The sequence below is a fragment of the Protomyctophum parallelum genome (assembly GCF_964188405.1).
Source record: "Protomyctophum parallelum genome assembly, chromosome: 11".
Taxonomy (NCBI): domain Eukaryota; kingdom Metazoa; phylum Chordata; class Actinopteri; order Myctophiformes; family Myctophidae; genus Protomyctophum; species Protomyctophum parallelum.
Window position 1 is genome coordinate 31,766,339 of NC_139707.1, and position 20,000 is coordinate 31,786,338.

General features: G+C 44.4%; 1 protein-coding gene across 2 annotated transcripts in view; it reads right to left on the reverse strand.

Annotated features, from left to right (window-relative positions):
• erbb4b (erb-b2 receptor tyrosine kinase 4b) overlaps positions 1-20,000 on the reverse strand; it is a 457,442-nt gene that overhangs the window by 89,129 nt on the left and 348,313 nt on the right. For both annotated transcript variants that reach the window (XM_083776517.1, XM_083776516.1), the window contains 3 exons: positions 14,135-14,334; positions 8,007-8,139; positions 2,660-2,753 (listed from right to left, as the gene is read on the reverse strand). In XM_083776517.1, the coding sequence (XP_083632643.1) occupies positions 2,660-2,753; positions 8,007-8,139; positions 14,135-14,334 (427 nt within the window). The remainder of the gene's footprint in view (positions 1-2,659; positions 2,754-8,006; positions 8,140-14,134; positions 14,335-20,000) is intronic.

Consider the following 20,000-nt stretch of genomic DNA (forward strand, 5'->3'; position numbering starts at 1 on the left):
GATTCATGATTCTAAATGTAATTTAACATACGATATCGTCGCTGTCGAGTGGGAAGCTCATATGTCCAATACCGTCTAAATTTCAAAAGACAGTGGATATGCTACTTTTGATGCTTCTGCGTGACTATTATGTCAAGTAGGGCATTAATTCAGTTAAAATATGGAGGTTTCTGCCCGGCAGCAAAGATATACTTTGCTTTAACAGCAGCTCAATGACGAAGTACGACTGGCCAGGAATGTTTAGAAATTTCAAATGAGAGATGATATAACTCTCTTTTTTAATTAACTGAACAATTTAGGGAACACAAAGGCATGTAATAGAATCCCACACCTTTTACATTATCTGATGAAAACACCTGCACATGCTGATTACGTGCCTTATTAGAATGCTCATTAATTTCCAATTTCCACCAACGTGTGTGAATAGAATGCCGGATATGACCTTTAACATCACCAACAACTGACGGATGGGCTTATTAAAATAATAAATAATATGAAAGTGTAATAGGATTGTTGTGCTTCTGGTTTGGACACTTCAGAGGACATGGAAGGGGGTTGTTCCTTCAAGGACCGCCTGGCTAGTTTATCATCCATGGTTTGTTCTTTGAATCACTGCCTCATGTCACCTCATCTAAAGGCAGTGTTTCTCAGTGGCACCCTGGGGTGCTGTGACGCAAGTCCAGGGCTGTCGCAGAATACTTTTATAACATTTGGAATTCATCAATATCACTTCTGTTTAACCAGCCTTATCTCACAGAAAATACTACGTACAGTATGTAAGGAATTGCAATTCCGTGCGTGCGTGCGTGCGTGCGTGAGAGAGAGAGAGTGTGTGTGAGAGAGAAAGAGAGAGATGTGGCTATGTGGCACTTGTACAGTGACAACACCAAATTATGTAAGTATTATGTCACTTTTACTCAAGTAAAACTTGGAAAACAGTACTGTATTTCAGTTGTTTTTAACACATTTCCCTTGTCTACATTGTGGTATTGGTATTTTTCTATATTCTGGTATTGGTATTTTTTACTCAAGTAATAGAAAATAAATTCTGAGTACTTCTCACACCATTGCACATGGCAGCTCAGATGCCCTCTGGCTTGTATATCCCAAAGCATCCTGTCTCTATCAGAACGCTGGATAGGATTAGAGGAGACCAGTGCAGGGTGGCTGGCCTGGCCTCGTGTGGCGGTTGGAGGGGAAGTGTTCTCAGACAGTCTGTGGGACTGAAGGTCGCCCATTCACTTGGGTCTGCTTTGGTGCCTTGTCTTCCAAAATACAACTGACCAAGCATGCAGCTCTATAATTTCCTGGGTGTGCTTACTTAGCCCTTTGGCATACCAAAGACTGTAAAAATGGGACCCAATGCCTCCCTGCTTGGCACTCAGCATCAATGGGTTGGATTGGGGGGTCAAATCAACTAATCAAATGATTCCCGAGCATGGCACGGCTGCAGCTCAGCGCTCCCTGGCTGCAGCTCACCGCGTCAAATGAGGAGAACAAATTTCACTGCGGTAACGTGTGTGACAAATCGTACGACTTTGGCTCCTACTACAGTACACACACACACACACACACACACACACACACACACACACACACACACACACACACACACACACACACACACACACACACACACACACACACACACACACACACACACACACACACACACACACACACACACACCTTTGACCGTGGAAATCCACTTAATTACCGAAGGTGCTATAGTATCATGCTTGTGTTAACATCAAAGATTAACCCTCACCCAGTGGGAGTATACAATTATTTTCTCTGAACACCCAATACTGTTTTAGACCGTAAAGCTTCACTATGTAAATGTTATTCAATTCTCACATGTTTCAGTCCTATTTCAGTCCCACATATCGTCTCTGACGAGTGGAAACCTCATATGTCCAAAACTGTTCATCAGGATTGAAATTCAAAAACAGCAAAAGTAGCAGATCTGCAAGCTCTATGTGGATCTGCTACCTTTGATATTTTAGTGTGACGCTGTGGTATGATCATTTACGAGAAAAACACAAAAAGTTAGAATATAGAGATAAGAGGTTTGCGTCCGACAGCAACGATATACTATACTACTAACTCATTTAGGCATTTATCAGACACTCTTACAATAATAATAATACAATAAGTAAGAACAACACAAGGTAATACATCAATACATGTAAATAGTCATCAAGAATTATAAGGAATTAAGCTAAGAACCTAATATCTGTCTAACAGTAGATTATCTGTATAGTGAAGCTATGAGGATACATTATATAAGGGCTGTCTACATAAAATACTAAATTATAAATCTAATAAAATGCTACATTATGAATCTAAAATACATAACTCTAGCCTTTGCGTAAGGTCGTCAAGGCTAGTGCAAGTGCTACAGGCCAAGATGGAGTCTGAAGAGGTGAGTTTTCAGACTACTTAAACTCATTATGAGAAACTCAAAACACCACTTTGCCCCTTCCACGGCTCAATTCAATTTAAATGGAGAGACGGAAAAAGGAGTTCCTTGAAACTCACAAAAAGTATTCCAACAGTGTGTGTGGAAGAGCAGGAGGTCTCATGGATCTCTTAACTATGCCACGTGTCCTGAATATCTGAAGCTCTCTCTCTCTCTCTCTCTCTGGAGGAAACTTACAGGGCCATGGCAGGTCAAAGAGTCATCGTCAGCTCGGTCACACTGGCCGTCGCACTCCACACATACAGAGACGTTGGCATACTCCCTGATGTCCCTGAGGGAGAGAGAGAGAGAGAGAGAGAGAGAGAGAGAGAGAGAGAGAGAGAGAGAGAGAGGGAGAGAGAGTGAGAAGGGTATGAGGATGAAGACAGAAAGAGGGAGAAACAGTAAGAGAGCAGAAGGAAGAGAGGGTGGGGGGGGTGACAGAGGTGGAGCGAGCAAAAAAAAAGAGTTATGGAGAGAGATAAAGTGACAATGAGAGAGAGGATGATTGAGTCCGACAGGGAGAGAAGCAGAGGGATGGAGGGAGGTTGAGATGGATGGGAAGAGATACAGTGGAGGGAGAGAGAGAGAGAGAGAGAGAGAGAGAGAGAGAGAGAGAGAGCAAAACAATAATAATGTGAGAGATATTGTGAGATACAGTATACTGATACAGATGTGTAGTCTTATACATGTACGTCCAACTCCACAAGGATGCTGTCGATCGGGCAGAAACATCTTCTCTCAATATTTAAATTAACGCCCTGCTTGATCATACTACGGCGTCACACAAAAGCATCTGAAGTAGCACATCCACAAGCTTGATGGTCTGAGCTTGTAGATCTCCTGCTTTTGATGCTTTTAATTTGAATCCTGAAAAGTAACAGTTTTGGACATAATATAATAATATAATTTCCACCAGACAGACACTCTCGAACTGCACAAAAATCTGTGCAGTCAGACATTGCCTTCTCTCTCTCACATCCTCGGCAAGCCGGTGTCTTTTCGGAAAGGATCCCAACAGCCCACTTAACCCCCGACCTGAACACATTTTGCGGTCTTCCGTTTTGTTTTTCCACTCTCACCAACAGTCTGCACCTGTGTTTTCGATCGATCGATTAAACCAGGCGCACGCGCGCACGCGCGCGAGAGAGAGAGAGAGAGAGAGAGAGAGAGAGAGAGAGAGTGTTGTGTTGGTGGATAGATTTGTGTCCAATTCACTGGTATGAGTCTGTGCTGAACATGACACTCAGGCATTGTTTACAATGGCTGTATAGCCACACTGGAGGCGTCGAGTGGGCAATATAGACGAGTGGCAAAGAGGAGGGCTTTCATTGTGACAGGGCCTTTATACGGGTGCTTTTACGGGTAATTTTTGTCGTGAGCTTGTTGATCTGCTATTTTTGGCAGATTTTTTCATGACAGAATAGGGACGCTAGTGTTCTTGTGGTTAAGCTGTGCCATGCAGGCATACTATAGTGTAGTACAAACTCCCGAATATAAACGCATGCACGCACGCACGGGCGCACGCACGCACACTCTCCATTTCCTCCCATTACCCCTGCGAGCTTTACAGCTAATTACCTTTAGTTGTAATATTGATATTGTCACTATGGGTGGCTCGACCCTAAAATAAAGCTCAGTGTAGAACTGGGAGCGGTTCCCAATGCTTTTCAGAAATCAATTAACTCCAGTGCTCTGTTGTCCTCTTCCCTGCAATAGACTCATAATAATTCACCACCACCAGCGGTGCGGCCCTGGAAAGTCATTCAACATGCCCTGGCTGAGGCTGGCACTTTGCCTTTGTCACGGGGGGGGGGGGGGGGGGAGAGACCAAGGCCTTTCAGGACAGTTCGGGAATGACAAGTGTGTCCGGTTCTCTCTCTCCGCCTAATAGAAAAGCATATCATCTGTGTCGGGCAGAAACCTCTTATCTCCATATTTTAAGTAGTTTGTTTTTTCGTAAATTAACACATTAATTAACACACCCCACTTGATCATACTACAGCGTCACACAAAGGCATCACATGTAGCAGATCTGCAAGCTCGAACCGCGGCGCGAAGCATCGCGCTTCGAGCTTGTGGATCTGCTACCTTTCGATGCTTTTGAATCTGAATCCTGCAAAGTAACCGTTTTAGACATATGAGGTTTCCACCTGACAGTGAGACCATAGTGTCGTCACTTCCCTGCGGGGGCACTAAAATCTAATTAGGATTAATTATGCTTTATCTGGCTAGTATAAAAGCCTGGCCGGGGTAGCAGGGAGGAGAGGCTTTGTCCGGCTGAATGCAGGGCTTATATGGGGGACTCTAGAGATCCCATGGCAGGCCCTTCTTACTTGACTATCTTTCTGGCTTTTTCAACGTGACTGTCTGTCTCTCTTGTCTTGCTCGTTTTTTTCCTGCCTCTCTCTCTCTCTCTCTCTCTCCTCTCCTCTCTCCTCTCTCTCACTCTCTCTCTCTCTCTCTCTCTTCTCTCTCTCTCTCTCTCTCTCTCTCTCTCTCTCTTCTCTCTCTCTCTCTCTCTCTCTCTCTCTCTCTCTCTCTCTCTCTCTCCTCTCTCTCTCTCTCTCTCTCTCTCTCTCTCTCTCTCTCTCTCTCTCACGCGCCCTATCGGGGTGAGAAGGTTGGTTATTATTTATTATTATAGTATGATAAACATGCATGCTCTCTCCCTGGACGCGAGCCATTCAGATTATCATTAGCATTGTTTTTTTTGTGGGTGTTTTTAACAGTATTATGCAAAGCAGGCGCTGGCTGTAGCATTGCAAAATAGATTTCAACCTTACTACTACTTGTACTACTAGGACTAAGACTAAAAATATGTTAAAAAAAATAAAAAAATAAAGTTTGATTTGTGTGAATTTCAGCCTCTGTGGGGGGTATTTATATGCAAATATCATGACCAATGGCATTGAAATGGCATTGCAATGAACATCACTGATGACGTTTAGGTGAAAAAAGAACAGAAAAATAAATAAATAAATAGTAATTAATTAAAATACAATTGTTGCTAAAAAGCAACGCTGGGTCTTAGAGGGGGACAGAAAAGGGCAGGCAGACCTGGGCTAACAATTAATTTGCTGTGGCTTTATAAAAATAGAGATACCTCAATGGTCCACTTTTATTTATCTTGCCAGACAGTCCCCCTGAAAGTTAATAAATTATTTGAGAAGTCAAAGTAAATTACCTTCTTTTTGCAAATACTTATATATACTTATTATATCCTGGGTGTCCAGAGATCAAGAGTGATCTCCATAGATCTACATAGATCTACATAGATCTACATAGATCAGCAGATCAGGTTTTCACTCTGACACAATTTGACCACAAAGTCAGCACCCATAAATCAACACTGGAAACTGTTACTTTCGGGATGCAAATTCAAAAGTAGCAAAAGTAGCAGATCTACGTAGCTCAGATCGTTGAACCAATAGGATCCACCGCCTGTTTTCGACCGCCACCCGCCACTCTAGACCAGACAGCACACAGGCTGGGCCACCCGCCCCTCTAGAGCAGACAGCACACAGGCTGGGTCACACAGGCTGGGCCAGGCTATACTTCTCCACTAGTTTTTTATTTTTTGACGAAATAGACAATAGTCTTTTTCATTAGTGAAAAATGGTAGTCAATGAACATGTTCTGACATCTTTTTAGTCAACAAAATGAACACTGCAGTATACATAACAGGGAGAGTGGCCAGTGATGCACAGGTCCACCCACAAACCACAGTGCCCATGAGCATAGTGATGCACAGGTCCACCCACAACCCACAGATCTTCAAACAGAATGATTATAGTTTGGGGCAGGCAGGTCCAGCGTGATCTAGTATGAGAGTGACGACACTAGCAGGCAGAGGCTCTGAGCCACTCTGCTACACAAGGACATCACAAGGGAGCGCCAGGGCTGTCCATTTCGTAGACCCCTTCAAATCCACCCTTCCAGTGCAGCCTATTTTCCCCCGTTTTGAAGAGTGCACTTAATGGGCACTTCAAGCCGCTGGATAACCCGAGTTCCCACACGATGCACCCTATACGCGCCCTCCGGAGGGTATTATCGCCCAACCCACCCTACCTAGGCACCACACACTTTGAAGGGTGCACCCTCTGAATTGAGACGCAGGAAGTAGTGTGCATGTCGGTGGTGCTGTGCAGGGCGTGCAGGTGGACAGGTAGGCAGGGCGTGGCCCCGTGCGCAAGCAAGTGACTGTGACACGCAGTGACACGCCTAGCCCCCCTGCCCTCTCAAAATGGCGTCCGTCCGTCCGTCCGCCTGCTTGGCCTTTGCGACCTCAAGGGCTCGTAGTATCCTTCAAACAGTCTCTGAGGCGCTGTGCAGTTTTTGTCAGACAAAATCAACACAGTAACATTTACTTCGGTACTGTACTTCAGTACTGTCTTTTTGAGTATTCGTACCTTATTTGAGTTTTCTTTTACATTTTTGGATACTTCTTGTTTGGGTCCATTTGGTTACACTCAGAGCTCCAATAGGTAAATGAACGCTGTGAATGTTAATCTGCTGCCTATCTATCCCAGAATATCACATAAGGTAAACCTGGCATGTACTGTATGACCCATGTATGATGCTTGTTCTTCTTAGATGCTTAGAGAGAGAGAGAGAGAGAGAGAGAGAGAGAGAGAGAGAGAGAGAGAGAGAGAGAGAGTAAATGTTTTCTGTATTTGTGTTGTTCTGTGAAGCACTTTGGAACGAAAATACAAACAGTCCAATACAAATAAAGCTGCCTTGCCTTCCACTGTAATAGTATCACCAACATTATCAACAAGAAAGTAAGGAATATCACTGGTATTTTCAAAGTTTTACAAGCTCATTTAAATGTTGTTCCATTACCATACAGATTATTATGAATCTATTCTATCTGTCTAGCCATTAAAGCAGCTGTCCCAGCACAGCTTTGTGTTATATTTTACAATATGACAGCTTGTAATTTATCCCACCATCTGCCTGTCCATCCAACACGGCAGCAGAGGCAGACAATGTGTGTGTGTGTGTGTGTGTGTGTGTGTGTGTGTGTTCCTATACTTATGAGTAACACACAAGTATAGTAGTAGAATTTGAGAAACATATTCTTGTAGTCCTCACAAGAAAGATTTATCATTAAACATTTTTTTTAGAGTTAGGTTTATTATTAGAAAAACATTTTCATTTAGAGTTTAGATTTAGGGGGTCAGGGTTAGAGTTTTCCCCTTACGGAAAAATGGCCTATCTACAAGCTGACGACACATAGTGAGTTTGTAGATCTGCCATTTTCCGTATATATATATATTTTTGCATTGCTATTTTCAAATATTTTCAATGCCGTCCTAAAAGGACGTGCATGCGTGCGTGTGTGTATATATATGATTCATATATATATGTCTGTATATATGATCTAAATATATATTTAGATCATATTTCTACAGTATGTTTTTCAGAAAGATTGCGTATGAATACATATGAATTCAAATCCCATGTGGTACCTGTTTGTGTGTGTGCATGCGTGCATGCGTGCGTGCGTGCGTGCGTGCGTGCGTGCGTGCGTGCCACTCACCCTTCATACAGGTTGCAGGTGTCCACACAGATGCGTCCGCGGCTGAAGTATCGGCAGGAGAGACACTGTTCTGGTCCGGGACCCCAGCACCCTGCGTCTGAGCACAGTGGATCACACACCATGTGCTCCACGGCTGCTCCGTGCACATGCACACACACACACACACACACACAGTCATAATTAAGAAAATGATATATATAGATATATATATATGTGTGAGGTATAGGGAGAAGAGTAGAAGATGAGGAGGGACCACCGCGATAATGCGAAACACTGGCTCCTCATTAATGATCAGAGCACACAAGCGCAAACGAATGCACGCACGCACACATGCACACACACACACACACACACACACACACACACACACACACACACACACACACACACACACACACACACACACACACACACACACACACACACAGGTACCACATGGGATTTGAATTCATATGTATTCATACATGCAATCTTTCTGAAAAACATACTGTAGAAATATTATCTAAATATATTTGCATATAATTAAAATATTTATGGCCCATGCTCTGTCAATCGACAGTACACAGAGAAATCTGGGGTTAAAAGCCATCAGGCATCCATCCACCACCTATCCACCTATCCATCCATCCATCTGTCAATCTAATCTGAGATATGGCTCGTCATAGTGTTGCTGTGGAGCTTGTACATCTGCTGCTTTTGATACTTTTGTGTGAAACTGTATAATGATTTAGTAGGATTTTAATTTATGGGGAAACAAATCCCCCAAAAAGTTTAAAATATGGAGATAAAGAGCTTTCTGCCTGACCAGCTCATAGACGCAGCGAACAACCTGTATAAACAAGACTTGGTTTATTTTATTTAAATTTTCTAAACTGACAGCTGGCTGTTGAGCTATGCCTTTGTATTTTACAGACAGACCGTAGGTATTGTGTAGGAGAGTCATGGGAGAGAAGAAGTTGGCAGAGACTACTAACTATAGGGCTAGCTGCAGGGCAATTAACCAAAAATATCATATAGAAAGAGAATGTGACCGCACACCATTGAAAAACATAGCTGAAAACCTCCCAAGATGGCACCACCTGCACACGGGGTGGTCACTCTGGGGTGGTCAATGATTCGATTAGTCTGTGTGTGTGTGTGTGTGTGTGTGTGTGTGTGTGTGTGCCTGCCTGCGTGTGTGTATCTTATAAGGGCCATGACAATGGTTCTCACGTCTATTTCTCAAATTCCAATAATAATGCACGCACGCACGCACGCACACTCACAGCAGAGTTGGCTTAGAGACTTGGTGGAGCTAGGTTGAGGAGCCAGCTGTGCCTCATTACAATAATGCTGAGCCAACAGTGACGAGGCACTGGAGAGGAGAGGGGGGGGGCTCAGCAGCACCTGCTGCCCTGATGCACACACTTAACAATGGCCTAAGGAAGGGGAACGACAACAAAATCCAACCTCCCGAAACTTCATCATCCCCTAACTCTTTATTTATTTGGCATTTTAGACTTAGCCTCTCAGACCCAAAACATTGAATATTTAGTTTTCTAGTTGTATAAGATTTTGCCATATTGATGTTGGTACCAACAGGCAAACATTGATCAAAATACGTAAGTAACAATTATTTTACATTCTGTGGTTATAGGCTGTAGACTTGCATGCAGACATGCAGGCCAACTTGCGTCTTACTCTCTGTACTTGTCTTTCCCTCATACAGGCAGGAGTTCAGAGAGGCCAAAGCCTGATTTTTACTCTGCCATACGGCTGTGTTGCGTGCCAAAAGTAGATCTACAAGCTTGTGGCTCAGGTGAGCTCTAAACTCATCAGGGGCTAGAGAAGCAGAGGAAACGGCTGCTAATAAAGCTGCGTTAATCTTAATCCTGACACTGTTTCAATACGAAGGACTGCCTTAAAGTGTTAATAAATTATGTTTCACAAAATTGTGAAACATAACCTGGCTGAATCAACAAGAAGCAATGAAACAAAGGGCTTGATGAAACTTGCAGACACTTCAGATCAGATCATCCGTATGTCCTGCTATGCTTCATTGGTTTGGTTGCATGTCTTTTTTATTAATTTAGTTTTTTTATTCTCTGCTCATTTCTTGACTTTCAGTGTCTGTCAGCTTCACCCCGTGTGGCGTTCTCCCAAAGGTCCTAATTTTACAGTAGCACTAAAGGATGCGTGGAACACAAGTGGTGTGAAGATACCAGAGACCAATTGAAAAGAGGTTTCTTCCAGTACGAGGTTAATTCTTCCCGCTACAAGACAGATCGTTGGCCTTACGGCTTGCTGTGTCCTGACCTATTTCTCGAGGAAGCCATCCCCTCCCCTCCCCTCTCCTCTCCTCTCCTCTCAGAGTCAGTCACAGTTATCATCTTTGCCCTCTCTCTTTGAGGTGCTGGCCAGATGTAAGCCAGGGGGCAAGCTTGTGTTTTCACCACAACCAACCACAACCATGTCCAGAATGCATATAAATGCAGTGAGATAGTCTCTCTCTCTCTCTCTCTCTCTCTCTCTCTCTCTCTCATTCCACCTCTTCTTCTACCTCGGAGAGAGAGAGAGAGAGAGAGAGAGAGAGAGAAAGAGGAGAGAGAAAGAGGAGATCAAGAGTCTTCCATCTGAAAGTATGAAAGCATTCCCTTTCACAGGAGACAAAAGCACCTCTGTTGCTCTTCCAGCGCTCCCAGAGTTCCAGCTCCATAGCTAAACCAACCTGATAGCAGAAACATGGGGAGTGGGACAGGGGGGCGAGAGAAGAAGAAAAACATGGAAAAGCAAGTGCGGTGAAGAGTTTCTCATTCTCTCACTCCACGGCAAAGGGAAAATTCGACTTGAGTATTCTGTAAAAAGAATAAAAGATGGTTTTCCATCCTCCCTCCCTGGGGTTGGTGGAGGTGGGTACGGCTGACGTGCGGTGAGTCTGAATGGCACGCAGTCACATGTTGCCCTGTCAGGTGACATCCATCACCGCTCGAGGAGCACACAGTGTGTATCCCCCACCTCACCCCCGGTTGAATCCAAAGAAAGCAGATAGGGCCGGGTGAGTGTTCGTGTGTATGGAGAACAGAACATATTTCATATACTGTATGTCAGGCAACAAAGTCTTATGCACACCTGATGGTCTCAGAGACGAGTGCGTAGGCAGGGCTCAAAGTATTTAAAAAAAATGCACATAAAGTGCACAAACACCCGCACACCGTCTGCACTTGCAATATTCAGGCATCTGACTATACTGTATGTCCAAAGCTGTTACAAAAAAAATAAAGTAGCAGATCGACAAACTCAAAATGTGTCATTGTGCGACGCTGTATATGATCAAGTAAGGCATTATTTTACAGCCTGACAGCGACGATTATGACAGAAAGAAGAAAAAGGAAGACAAGTCAAAACAAGAAAAAACCTGAATGAAGCCCAGGGTGCACTCCATAATAACTGCAGGGATGACATCAAAGATTGAATGCGAGAGAAGGAGGCCCGGGGGAAATTGGAAACGTAAAACGAGGTGGTCACACCGGAAGTTTGTTGAGACCACTGCAGCATGAGATTACTGTGTCCTTCCCCTCTCTCTCTCTCTCTCTCTCTCTCTCTCCACTCTTATCAAAGGCATCATTGAAAGGCGAGCGTCCATTGAAAAGGCTAATGAGCGTAGGCAGGCAGCTGGGGGAAATGATCTCTGTCCACCTCTGGGTGGTGGTGGGGGGTAGATTTAGACACGCGGGGAGTGATAATGATCCACAACAACAGCAGCAACACACTGCCCCCCTGCACCCCCTGCCTGCGGTGCATAGTTAATGTGCACAAACACTTACAGTATACGCACGCAATGTTCTCCTTTGCGCTGCATAACCTTCTGCTAGACCTGCCCTCTGCCATTCCCTGGTAGGCTCGGTCATGTGTATCATCTAAACACACACACTTCTCCTTTTCAATGTCCTCTGCCGCTCAGGGTGGTATAGACCTAGGCTTGATGATGCATCAGGGGCATCATCTTATACACATACACATACACACACACACACACACACACACACACACACACACACAGCGCGCGCGCACGCAATGACGGAGAGTAGAGTCTTTCTATGTCCCTGAAAGTCAGCAAAAGTGTATAAGAGTGTGTATGAAGGTGAACAGGTGCCCAGGGGAGAAGAGTATATAGGAGAAGATGAGGAGGGACCGACTCAATAATGCAAACACCGGCTTTTTAATGAACAGAATTCATCAATGACTAATGCTTCTTAACACCACTGGCGGTGACAGAATACAAACTCCTGCTATTTTCACGAACAGCATTTTATTTAATTACATCTTTCTGTCTCACAACTAAACTTATTTCGCTGAAATGCGAACGGTATAGCAAGCAAGAGCCCTTGCGTGGCACTGCTGGTTAATTAGTGTCATTAGAAAACAATTATGGAAGCAGTTTCAGAACTTTCTGTGCAAATGAGAAAAGACAGTGAAATGTCTTGGTACAACCCAAATGAGAGACAGAATAATGCTAATTAAATCACAGCACGTGTGAGGCTGTCTTTTCTTCCAGACGTGACTAGTATGTAGCCACAGGCAGAGATGGGAACCTCAGCCCACCAGTGAGCGGAATGCATTCTGGTTTCCAAATGAGTAATCCGGATGGAATCATTTGGAGGAACCCCCCCCTACAGAATATTTTAGCTTCCTGTGTTCCCCATCATTTCCTCGCAAAACCGTACAGGCTTGAGGTTTGAATTCGTCCTGTCACTCCTTAGCACTACCGACTGTGCCACCGTGCCCCCTTTTATTTCCATATTTTAACTTACGTACTTGATCATACTACAGCTTTACACAAACGCTAATATATGTACATACATACGTACATACATAACCTAGAGGAGAGAGAGGGGAGGCATGCACAATATATTTATATGACAGAAAACGAAGTCAGAAGCTAATTGGGGTCCTATAGTCAGCATACACCACTAGCCTTCATCATGTTTAGCTAATTGTTACAGTGGTCCATGATGCCTCTGGAATAAATTGTTGCTGTCGGGCAGAAAACTATTTATCTCCATATTCTAGCTTTTGTCTTTTCTTGTGCTACAGCGTCACACAAAAGCATCAAAAGTATAGTAGAGCTTGTTTTGAGCTTGTAGATCTGCTACTTTTGAAATTTAATCCTGAAAACTAACTGTTTTCTACATACAGTATGAGCTTTCCACTCGACAGGGATGAAATAGAACAGGTTAGCACTGGACAAAAACATAAAGTACTGGAGTTTCATGTCGTTCTGGGTTTCCTTGCAAAAACCGCAAAAACAAGAACAGCCACAGTTCACTTCTTGGCAGTGTTACAAGATACTGATAGGTGAATGGATAGCCTTTCAGCAAGTGGCTTGTCACCCGACAATTCTTGAAGTGGTCTGCTAAAACTGGCATGTTCTAAAGTGCATTCACCCAGACTTTGGCCCTGAGCTGCAGCTATAGCTCGCTGTGCTAGAGAGCAGTTGTTAGCTAGGACTTTACAATGTCAACAACCGTACAACTGTTTGACACAGCTGCCAGGGTTAATGGACAATGGCGTAAATAGTCCCAGAGAAAACATTTAGCAACGGGGGTCATGGAGACCCACAGGCAGGGCATAATTTGTGCTGGAGCTGCATGGCCAGAGCCGAGCGCCAGTATGCACCTTCTGAGCTCCAGCAAATCTAGAAGATGCTCAAATGCATGCCACATATATGTTTTTATTTGAGGCTATTTATAATGAATTCAACTTTCACATTTGAAAGTGATGAGAGAAGGGAGATCCCGCACACTGTCTTCACTTATAGCAGCAGTTTATTAAGCTGAGTCACAACGTTTCGGTCTCACGGCGTTCATCAGCTACCTCAGCTTATAAACTGCTGCTATATAAGTGAAGACTGAAGAGAGTGCAGGATCTCCCTTCTCTCATTATCCGCACTGGTTACCCTCTCCGACACACCTGTCCCTGTAGGTGTGCAAAAGGACTTATTTCTACAGCATTTGAAAGTGATGAAACCGAGTTATGTTCACAAATCCTCACAATTTCATTAAATAAACAGTAACGTTACGCAGATTATACTTTCAGTTGGATTAATGAGCTCTGGCACCTAATAATTTACAAATGACTAGAAGACTCACAGCAATTCTGTGGGCTGCGGTTGTTGCGGATGAGGACCTTCTGGTTGGTGGTGCGGAAGAGACTGGTCCAGTTGACCGTGTTGTAGAAGCAGAGCTGTTTGTTCTCTGCGATGTGCACGTTACCGGCGCTGATCTCGTTCAGAGACTGCAGCTGCAGCGAAGAGATGCCTTGCTGCTTCAGCACCAACAGGGAGATCCCACTGTATATAGAGGAGAGGAGAGGAGAGGAGAGGAGAGGAGAGGAGAGGAGAGGAGAGGAGAGGAGAGGAGAGGAGAGGAGAGGAGAGGAGAGGAGAGGAGAGGAGAGGAGAGGAGAGGAGAGGAGAGGAGAGGAGAGGAGAGGAGAGGAGAGGAGAGGAGAGGAGAGGAGAGGTTTCAATAGTCAAAGGAAGTGGAACACAGGGGAAACGAGAGGGGTGCAGTGGAATATAGAGAGAATGATGGACAGACAGATAGGATGGAGAGATCAGGGAGGATTCTCCAGGTGGAGCGAAATGCCTTCACGACGTACGACCGACGTCGCGACGTATATTTTTCCGTCGCAACGTATATTCGAGTACGTCCTGGCGTAAATATCAATTCGTCCCGGCAGAACGGACTCGTCGCGGCTATATCTACCCGTTTGCGACCTAGTAGTTTGACTATTCTTTTACGTCGCGACAGAACGGGACACGTCACGGCTATATCTACCCTTCTCGACGTAAAAGGTAATTCGTTGTGGCGTGTGTGGACTCGTCGCAACAGAACGGAACTCGTCGCGGCTATATCTACCCGTTTGCGACGTAGCCTAATAGGTTGACTTTGTTATATGCCCGGTGCGCGGTGCCCTGCGCGGTGCCCTGCGCTGCCCTACGCCCACCGCGTGCACCTTGCCGGTCCGCCCTGCGCCCTGTGGCCTGGCACGTGTGCACGTGTGCCAGGCACCTTGCCGGTCCGTGGAGCCCTTCGCCGTCCCCAGGCGACCCTGCGTTCCAGAGCTGTCACCCATGCCCACCGAAAATAGCTGATCTACCAGCTCCTATACGGGATGGCCCGACCCGCGTCTGTGGACCCCTGGGGATCACGGTAGTCCACGGGGGTCCGTCTGTGTGTGTGTGTGTGTGTGTGTGTGTGTGTGTGTGTGTGTGTGTGTGTGTGTGTGTGTGTGTGTGTGTGTGTGTGTGTGTGTGTGTGTGTGTGTGTGTGTGTGTGTGTGTGTGTTCTGCGCAGCCCCGTGCGCCTTGTGGATCAGAGCGCACGGGGGTTAATGATAATACCCCCGGGCGGTACGGGTCCCCGTGGACCCTTGGGGATCAAGGGGGGCCACGGGTGTCCACGTTTGCGGAGACGCTGCCTTCATATTAGCCTATACTTTAATAACAATAAGCAGCTGATCTACAATTGACAATTTGACATGTCATTGCGTCGTATTCTGTCTGTCTTTCACGCACGCACGCAGACATGTCACAGACCACCACATAACCATATTTGTATGGCCATATCGTTTATAGGCCTTATAGCTGAATAGCGCCGGCCGTCGGGGGTTCATTTGGTTCCACTTCCAACCGTCCCATTATGGTCAACACTTATGATATGCTATTGCATTCTTCCAACTAAAGATTTAAATATTAATCTGGCAGCTCCGAAAATAGCAGAAGATGTAATGCAGTAAATGACATGGCACGGACTGGCTCAGAAAATCTCCCTGCATCATTATAAACCAGGCCTATACTGAATGTAGGCAATTGAATTCCATTACGTTTGTTTCAATCAACTGAACTAGACCAATAAAATAGTAGGCTAGTATTTATGTTTTTCGTTAATAATAATACTGCTAATTATTATTGAACGGTAAGTACGCTGGTATGTACGCTATGGTACACTATAAGCTTGTATATCTGTTTATTTTAAGCATGCCGCCGCATTCTGTCAGAATCTCGTGTGTGTGTGTGTGTGTGTGTGTGTGTGTGTGTGTGTGTGTGTGTGTGAGCAACCTTTACAGAGAAACTGTGATAATGCGTGGCTTGTGCACATAGCCATGTGTGCAACTATAGGGCCTATTCTCGCATGCACCTATAGTTTGAGCGCTTGTGCTCCTATCCGTGCCCCCCCGGCCCCCTCAAAGGGTCCACATGGGGTGGGGGTCATATGCATTTCTATACAAGGCTATATTAGCCTATACTTTAGCCGATCATCAAAGCTCACCACGCTCATAGCGTCATTTCTGTCTGTCAGTCAGTCAGTCAGTCAGTCAGTCAGTCAGTCAGTCAGTCAGTCAGTCAGTCAGCCAGCCAGCCAGCCAGCCAGCCAGCCAGCGCAGAGCACGCAAAATATATAGTGATTGTTTTCTTACTTCTATAACAGCCTGTCTTTCTCATTTTATTGACTAACATTCACTTACATTGTCTTAGCACCGAAATAAACTATTCGTTCATTCATCAATGCATTCATTCATTCTTTCATTCAATTTACTGTTGTATTAAATGTTATGATAAACACTTTATGATTCTTATCTAAAGTACTCGGACCCTCGTCTGGTTCTGGTGTGTGACGACCCGGTTGACATTTCCATGGTTCGGACAGCTGCCAACGATGTAACACTTTGCACGTTTCATTTTTTTACTCAGAGATCCGTTTATCTACACATGTAATATTTTCAGGCAACGGACCTACACATGTCAGCTACCATAAACCACTTCAAGTTATTTTTTTTATAAAACAGGTCGGGAGTTATTAAACCGAACGTGGACGCTGTTCCAGTGTTACAATTGCTGCGCATGTCGGATTAATTGGCATGCATGATAAATGTAACAACGCTAAAAAACATCATTAAACATATCGTTTTCAGCTTAAAGCAATTATATTTCATTGAAGCAACTCCTTAGCATTGTTTTCATACCATAGATGTGATAAGAAAATGTAGGGAAAATAAGGGAAATATTAAATAGTATCGGGTGTACCAGTTTGGGCTTTTTTTATTTATTTATTTTTGGCACCCACCCACCGCCGTATAGGAACGTGACGCGGCTGCACATATATAAGTACATTGCATATTCACGTAGGCCTACAAGTACCTGTTATCAGTACACAGCCTGTTGGATATGTTATTACAACATTAAATTCCCCGAGATGTGCTATATTTGCTGTTATTTTATACCTAAAAGTGATGTTGTCAAGGCAGTAAGATATTTGTACTTCCCAAGGATTAAGGAGATGTTTTTAATTTTTTTAAAGGTTTGTACTTTAATGTTTATTTAGCATATTTAGAGTTATTTTTGCTCTCTAAACACATTGATCCATGGATCAAAAGAAAAAATTATAATACACTCCGCAGAATCCCACAGATTTTCCTCCGGAATCACCGCCTAAAAACATTGAAAAAACGCAGATTTCTTTTTCCTTTAGTCCTCACTGTCAGTCTGTGGAATAAACAAAAGAAATTACATTACTTAAATCGTTGTACATTCTCACAAGCATGTTTGTTATTTTCATATGTTCATGAATAGTAAAAGATAACTGTACCTCTTCTTCCACTTCTTCGTCTCGCCTGGAAAAAAGATCGACCATTAATGTTGGATTATTGTACTATATCTGTGGCTATATTAAAGGCCTTTTATATGTGATCTCACATAATGTGCGAGTCAGAGGCAGAGCTAACGTTACTCAATGATCATTTGCCGACTGATTTATATCACAGCACAGCGTGTGCTGAGAGAGAGAGAGAGAGAGAGAGAGAGTGAGAGAGAGAGAGAGAGAGAGAGGGGGGGGGGTGCTCCGTTTATTGGCTCTATATAGGCCGTGCGAGACAGGATTATTTTAAATAAATATGTCTCTGTCTCTGCGTCTCTAGAGCTATAACATATTGTGATGTGTGCAGCAGAGGAGGAGCTCAGTGATTGATGAGCAGAGACGCACTGATTGACGGCAGTGAATTCAGGTGGTGGACGCCAGTATAAAAGGGACACTTGGGTGTTTGTACAGGTCGGAGCATATACGTCTTGTGGCACGGCACTCTGGGGACGGGAGGGGCCGTTCGCTGGTTTTAGTCCAGCCGACAGCGAAGACAGACAGCGAGGGGGAGTTAGCTTTGAATGAAGCAGGAGGGGAGACTACACTTACGGTCTCCATAGACAGGGCTGGGCAAGTAGCAGGGTGATCGGCCGCCTCGCTCCGCGACCTACGATGACAGCTGACCAAGTTTAAAGAGACTGTATTGTCAGCGCGGCACGCCGGCCAGCTAAGCATCCCCTGGGGAGTTGGACGGCGTCACAGCTCAGACCCTGGGGGGTCCCGCCCTGGCGGCTAGTTAAGTACATGACCAAACACTGTTGTATTATGTCACTATGTGTACATGTAAATAGGCTGGTATTTTATAGAGTGGTTTTATCATTAAGTGCTGTGCATATATGAAATGTCCTGTTATAGTTTATTACCTTTTTGCCTCATTCTATTATTGTTGTGCTTTAATAAAGATTGCTCTGTTATATATTTAAATCCCTTGTCTGTGGTCCGTCCAGGTTCTGACATAGCTACAATTTATAGCAAACATAGGAAACCCACTTTTATTACAAGCACACATGTGCACACATGTGTGCTATATGTTATAGCTGTGCTGTGATATAAATCAGTCGGCAAATGATGATTGAGTAACGTTAGCTCTGACTCGCACATTATGTGAGATCACATATAAAAGGGCTTTAATATAGCCACAGATCATATAGGAATACGAATAGGCTTGGGCACTACCCTACCATCTCTCTATAGTGGGGCACCGACGATCTGCAAGCTCACAACGCGCTGCATGTGGACGCAACACTTGGAGCTTGTAGATGCGCACCACAGATCATACAGGGCGTGTGTTCCAGCTAACCCTATAGCATAACACACACACACACAAGCAACAGTATAGACATCTATTCATCATTATTTATTTCAAATCAAAATACAATGTAATGCTGCACCACTGTCATGAAGTTCGCACGCACGCACGCGTGCGACACACACACACACACACACACACACACACACACACACACACACACACACACACACACACACACACACACACACACACACACACACACACACACACACACACACACACACACACACACACACACACACACACACACACGAGATTCTGACAGAATGCGGCGGCATGCTTAAAATAAACAGATATACAAGCTTATAGTGTACCATAGCGTACATACCAGCGTACTACCGTTCAATAATAATTAGCAGTATTATTATTAACGAAAAACATAAATACTAGCCTACTATTTTATTGGTCTAGTTCAGTTGATTGAAACAAACGTAATGGAATTCAATTGCCTACATTCAGTATAGGCCTGGTTTATAATGATGCAGGGAGATTTTCTGAGCCAGTCCGTGCCATGTCATTTACTGCATTACATCTTCTGCTATTTTCGGAGCTGCCAGATTAATATTTAAATCTTTAGTTGGAAGAATGCAATAGCATATCATAAGTGTTGACCATAATGGGACGGTTGGAAGTGGAACCAAATGAACCCCCGACGGCCGGCGCTATTCAGCTATAAGGCCTATAAACGATATGGCCATACAAATATGGTTATGTGGTGGTCTGTGACATGTCTGCGTGCGTGCGTGAAAGACAGACAGAATACGACGCAATGACATGTCAAATTGTCAATTGTAGATCAGCTGCTTATTGTTATTAAAGTATAGGCTAATATGAAGGCAGCGTCTCCGCAAACGTGGACACCCGTGGCCCCCCTTGATCCCCAAGGGTCCACGGGGACCCGTACCGCCCGGGGGTATTATCATTAACCCCCGTGCGCTCTGATCCACAAGGCGCACGGGGCTGCGCAGAACACACACACACACACACACACACACACACACACAC